Source organism: Bombus fervidus, chromosome 2 (genome assembly GCF_041682495.2).
Source record: "Bombus fervidus isolate BK054 chromosome 2, iyBomFerv1, whole genome shotgun sequence".
In the NCBI taxonomy this organism is placed as follows: Eukaryota; Metazoa; Arthropoda; class Insecta; order Hymenoptera; family Apidae; genus Bombus; species Bombus fervidus.
Window position 1 is genome coordinate 8,561,744 of NC_091518.1, and position 6,000 is coordinate 8,567,743.

At 34.8% G+C, this 6,000-nt stretch overlaps 1 protein-coding gene across 1 annotated transcript in view; it reads right to left on the reverse strand.

Annotated features, from left to right (window-relative positions):
- LOC139998265 (uncharacterized) overlaps positions 1–3,081 on the reverse strand; it is a 67,659-nt gene extending 64,578 nt beyond the window's left edge. The window contains exon 1 of the mRNA XM_072022691.1: positions 2,758–3,081. Within this exon, the coding sequence (XP_071878792.1) occupies positions 2,758–2,780 (23 nt within the window). The 5' untranslated portion in view covers positions 2,781–3,081. The remainder of the gene's footprint in view (positions 1–2,757) is intronic.
- Positions 3,082–6,000: the final 2,919 nt, after the last annotated feature.

Below are 6,000 nucleotides of genomic sequence, written 5' to 3' on the forward strand. Positions count from 1 at the left end.
GCTACATATCGTCGTATCATTACAATAAAATGATTCCCCTTTACCCACCAAACGACTCATCGTTATCAGCAACGTCCTATCTGTGCCACTAAACAACAGGAGGGTCAAGAAGCGTGATTCGTGACTCGAAAATTTGAAAAACGTATCCGTCGACTTTCACTGTTGTACGTCCACTTCCTGTCCCGTCGACGAATTTACGATCGATTCTGATTCCCTGCACGCGCTCGCAACGAGCACACACAATCGACAGAAATGACTCGCGATGCTCGGTATCCGCAACGGTACAACATACGGGATTACCATGAGAAATCTGACATTTCTATATCGCGTACACACTGAACGCCCACGCGTTACTTAACTCGTTACGTTGATACACGTCAGATCTTAGGCAACCGAGCACAATTAAAGATACACGCAACGAGCCTCCGAGTCGAGGATTCGCCGTGCATCAGCCTTCGAAGCCGAGACCCTATTCCAGTCAGACTTCGGTCAGTTCGACTGTGTCTCTCCTTATTAGACTCGAACACGTACACACACCGGTGTTGTGCAAAAGTCAGCCTGTATATGTTTGCCGGTCTTCTGATCACGACGAAATATTTTCGGTGGAATGTTTTTTAGGCCATGGATTATGTAAATGAATTTTTACATAGTTTTTGCGTCACGTTAGTCGTTTCGTGTTTAAATCTCCGTTTAAGTCTGTGATACTGGGATTACCGGAATCAAAATTAGCAATTCGAGATTTTTCAGGGAACATTTGCAGATTCATAATGACTTATTTTTTTAGCATTCCTTCGAACGATTCTTTATAAAATATGTGCGCATTAGTTTGTTTTTCCTTCCACATTATATTCTTTCATGTTCCTTTTATCTTAACTTTTTCGACATAAGTTTTATATTTCTTGGTTAAAAATTCATAGTACTTGTATGAAATTGCATATAATATTCAAAATACTTATAAAATTATATTAGAAAATATTTCTGAGCAAAGATTTTTATCTTTTGTATTTACGATAAGAAATTAAAGATATAAAATTCAGCTACAGAATGCTACTGAGGTAGAGTTAGAAGGGTTAAACAACATAGTGATGTAGAATACGTATAAAATTGTCTAAAATGAGTCAGGAACGGAAAGAAAGTTAAAAATGTTAAAAATGGGAATCAGCTGTTTGAAGTATCGAGGAGAAAATGATAGAAAATGCTCAACAAGTTTATTAAAAAGTTATTCGGCAACTTTCTCAAAAGAACAGCCGCTTCTGAGAAGGCAAAAGGAGGTCATATAAAATATCGATTTATTTATAAATATCTTTTGAGCTAATTCGTGGACAAAATACTTCATTTAAAGTAACAAGTCTATCTCAGAAATATCATTGAGTGTTGCTAAATTCAGTCATAAAATAAGAAAATACTTTCTCTTGGTAAATGTGATATTACATTTGCTTGATATTTCATAAATAATTTGATTGCAAATTATGTCTTTTAGAGAATACTTTAGCTTTTCAATTAGGAATAATAAAAATAGGAATCTCAAAAATATTCTTGGACATTAATCATTTTGTTTTGTTATTTTTGAACTGTAAATATTTATCTAAAAAGCTTTAAATATAAATTTATAAATAACAATACTGGAATAAATGAATACGTATTCTCTAACGTAATATTTCATGATTTTCTTTCTTTTCTATTATTATTATTAAATATTTCTATTATCTTCATTAATAAATGGATAAATTTAATTTCTACGCTATATATCTGTTATATATTTCAATTTCTGTTGTTGCAATTTTTGCAATAATCTAACGTTGTTAAATACACAATTCTTCGTATAGAGATATCTGAATATTATATCATCCCTGCTAAAATATTTAATCCTCAATTACTTCTTTTGACAGCGAATATATGTTATTTCAATATTGGTCAGAAAAAGATACGAAGTAAGTGACAAAATGCCAAATTTTTTATTTGAGCCACTTTCGTAATTCTCGTGGAACCAACGTCGTGGATCAATCCTTCGTCTCGCAATTTCTTTAAGAAACATATTTCCTTTCCTGGCTGTCAGAATACATATAAGAAAGACTCACTGAAGTTTCTGACAGAGGATACGTACGATAGTATTATCATACTATTTTGAAAGTAAAAGCCTATTGCACAAGCGTAACGTGTGATGTATGATAGCTTCCTGAATGCAATATTTAAAATTATTTATACAAAGTTCAATATATAATTTCGATCGAAATAAAATAATAATTTAGACTAACAATTGTTGGCAGTCGTTATATACTTTGATATCTTATTGCATAAAGAGCATTAAAATGTTATATGCAATCTATATTCGACAATTGTCAGTCCTTTAAATTTACCTACTAAAATTCATGTTTCTAACAAGAATAATTTATTTTCGTCATATTCGGAACATTCTCTGTATCGTTATGAGCGCACTGCAGGTATTCCAAGGGGTTAAGTCTTCGGATCGCTATATTGATCATACTACTGAATGTATCATCGTGCCCTTTCAAAAGAAGGCAATTGATTTCGTCGAAATCAATTCTTTCGCAAGACAGTAAGTCAAAAATTCAAAAACTCTCACAGCGATATTTGCAAAATACGTGTTTCAACGATAACAAAAAGAAAATGCCTTGCCAGTTACTAATTCCTTCCAAACCCATTGACTCTACCTCCTAGTTGACCTTATAATCATACTCTATACCATCCAACAAGACCAGAGTAGTTACTCTGAAGAAACAAGTGAAGAATCCTTACCTGAACGAATCGAATCTGCCCATGTTCAATTGAGCACGGTGCACGATACCCTGATAAGATTTCTTTGTCTCGATACTCTCGAAGTGATCACAATTTTTCCAGAGAGGTCACGCGTGTCCACAGGCCTGATTTAGCTTTTTACCGATTTTAGCTTTTACTCTTTTTAAGAGACGAACGTACCGATATAACGACTAAGCGAAAAACACTTTCTTCTTCTCAGGCCTTAGCACCAGTCGTGCTTCGTGCACGACATCGAACCACGCGACGGTCCGGCGGATACTGAGCTCTCAGGGCCTGCGATAGCCTCTTCACACGGACGAGTGAAAGCGAGAGGTGCCGCGAGAGGCACCAGCGAAGACCGACGAGTCACGAGTTCGAACAGGAAAGAGGAAGACGGAGGATCGTGTAGTTGAGCGAGAAAGCGAGTTACTTCAGTCACGTGAAAAGAAGGAAAACCTTACGAGTTACCAGGTGGAGGATAAGAGAAGCAGTCAAGAGGATAGACGTTCTCTGTGGAAGCGCGAGGACGATGGTCCTCCTGGTTACGTACATACATCCAACGAGGAGGACTGATTGAAGCGAGCAAGAAAGCACGACGCTGCAATTACGCTCCGAGAGGGAAGAAGAACGTACTTACAGGGACTCGAGGTGGAGGACGAAGGAAAATACACGCGAAGAAAAGACGAAGAAACGATGACGCTGGGATATGGAGGAGAAGAAGGATCGAACGATCGGTGGTTGTTAGAACGCTGCCTGTTGTTGCCTCTTCTCTTACATGCAACTCGATAGACCGATTTAAGCGAGAGAGAAAGCACCACGTTACCGGTCATGTGAGAAACGGGAGGCATTTATGGATGAACCGTAGGCTGACGTGGGACGGAACGAGTGGAACCCGACAAGGACGAGCAGAAGAGTCCGGGGGAACCTCTCGTCACGTGCTAAGAAGAAAACGGAGCCGAACAGAACGAGTTGCAACGACAGGGAGTGGAACGACGGCGAAAGCACCACGCGGAAGGAACCTACTGATACGCGCCGGGTTCACCCGCTTTTCAGACGGATTCAATCTCGGCGATGACTCTCACGTGCGAGCTGACCGATCTGTTCCTTGGCTTCTCTCGACGCGATGCTCCCAAGAAATGTGATATATGCTTCTTTCCTTCTTATATATGAAATATATAAAATGAAATATATATAAAATGTATGAAATATAGCTTATATGCTCCCTAGGCCTATTTTTGAAAACTGCGGATCGAATGCGATTATATTTAAAAATCAAAGATAATCAAATAGCTGTAATAATCTATAGCATTCACATTTTGGTGAATTTCTTCTTACTTCTTTTTCACTATTCGATACTTTAAAATATATCTTAATAATACTGGTACTGATATAAAGTTTGAGATGCTGATTAGTTACTAATTGCTTATTCAGCTTCACGATATTTGCTCCATACGTAAAATTGTTTTAAATCTGTTTTCTCAGAAACATTTTTCAAAATCTTTGACGTTTCTTTGTTATAGTAGAAATATGTGATGATAAATTAAATAACGGAGAGTTGAATTATCGAGTGCTAATTATCAATTTATTTGACTACTTTCCGATAAAAACTACATGGTTAGATTCTTATTGACATTGCAAATTCTTGTCATTCTTCGGATATGTTTCTTAACTAATCAAATGTTAATTCATTCAAGGCTTCTTGTAGACAATTGCATAATTACGTTTTACACACTGCGCAGATATTTTATCTTCACTCTATTACCTAAATTATCCTGTAAATATTTTGTCGCTGATAAATCGCACCGATATCTTTCTTACTTTCTTTCACAATATTGTATTTGTAATTACATATAATGCAAGATAAATTATAAAGGAGAATGGCGGAAACTGATTAAAATTCAGAATTTAAAATGTTAGTAAAGCATCATTACTTGCATTACAATGAATTGTACAATTATTATTGTATATAAATTATTTCTCGGAAATTCGGTAACAAAAACCGAAAAGAATAGCGCAGAAGTTGCAAAGAACAAATAGTAGGAAACTGTCGATTGCAAATGATCATAGTTTCGAAACAAAATATACGAAAATAACATGCAGGAATTTAAATGTTGCTCTATGGATAAAAGTCCATATTGATATTATACTTAAAAAACTACCACAAATACTATTTATTAAAATCGTAGAAAGCAATAAATTTAAAATAATATGTAATGATATATCTAGTCGAGAAAATTTACCATTTGACTTACTTTTTACTGTATGTAACTAACCCTAAACATTTATTTTATTGCAAATATTTTTATCTGTTTCTAGTATATGTATAGATGTTTAATCCTATAAGCGAAACCATCGCAATGAGATTTGCGCGTGACTGTATGTACGAATGGTTTTGGTACGATAGTTACGTGACGGGAAGTGATATAGAAAAATTGCTGGAACGAGGGATCGACTCGATTTTTCGCGGAACCAATTTGTAGAGAGGGTAATTGAAAAGCGCTTCGGCGTTGCTGTATTCTCTGCGTATTGGATAGAACCAGTTACAATACTGGGAACCTAGAACAACTCATAGTTGAAGCATTTAACAGTTTCATCGTTCCATGTTTTTTGTGCATAGAACTACACGATTTTAGATTTTACAGCTCTTTTTTTTAATGCGGAGTAGTTTCATTAATTTTGTACGGTATTTGTTAAGATTTCCATAAAACATTGTATATCATGAATTAAAAGCTACCTGTTTTCAAACCTATAAGAGATATAAAGTCAAAATTTTGAAAAGAAACGAAAAATAACGTGTAAGAAATAAATAAAAAGACATTTTATTCCGTCGTTAAATTTAAAGAAAATTAGAACTGGGAAAATAATTAAGAATATAACGATTATAAAGGAATCAATATTGGCAGGAAAAGTTGGAAACATTTCTATTTTGGAATTTCAGAGTAATAATTATAAATTAATTATAGGAATTATAAATTGATAGAACCAAACATAATAACCATCAAATTAATCTGAAACTGATAAAATTATTTCATTTTTTATCAAAATTAGTAAACAACTATTATTAAACTTCCATTTTTCTTTCGTTTTCGAAATGTGTAAATCAAAAATAATCGCTTGATATCTTAGACGCTAAAATGTCACGTCAGTATACCGATTATAATTGAAATAACCAAAGATAGAAACGATAAAGAAAAATGATTAATAAGGAAGGAAAAAGGATCGAAGGAAACAGATCTCAAGTGG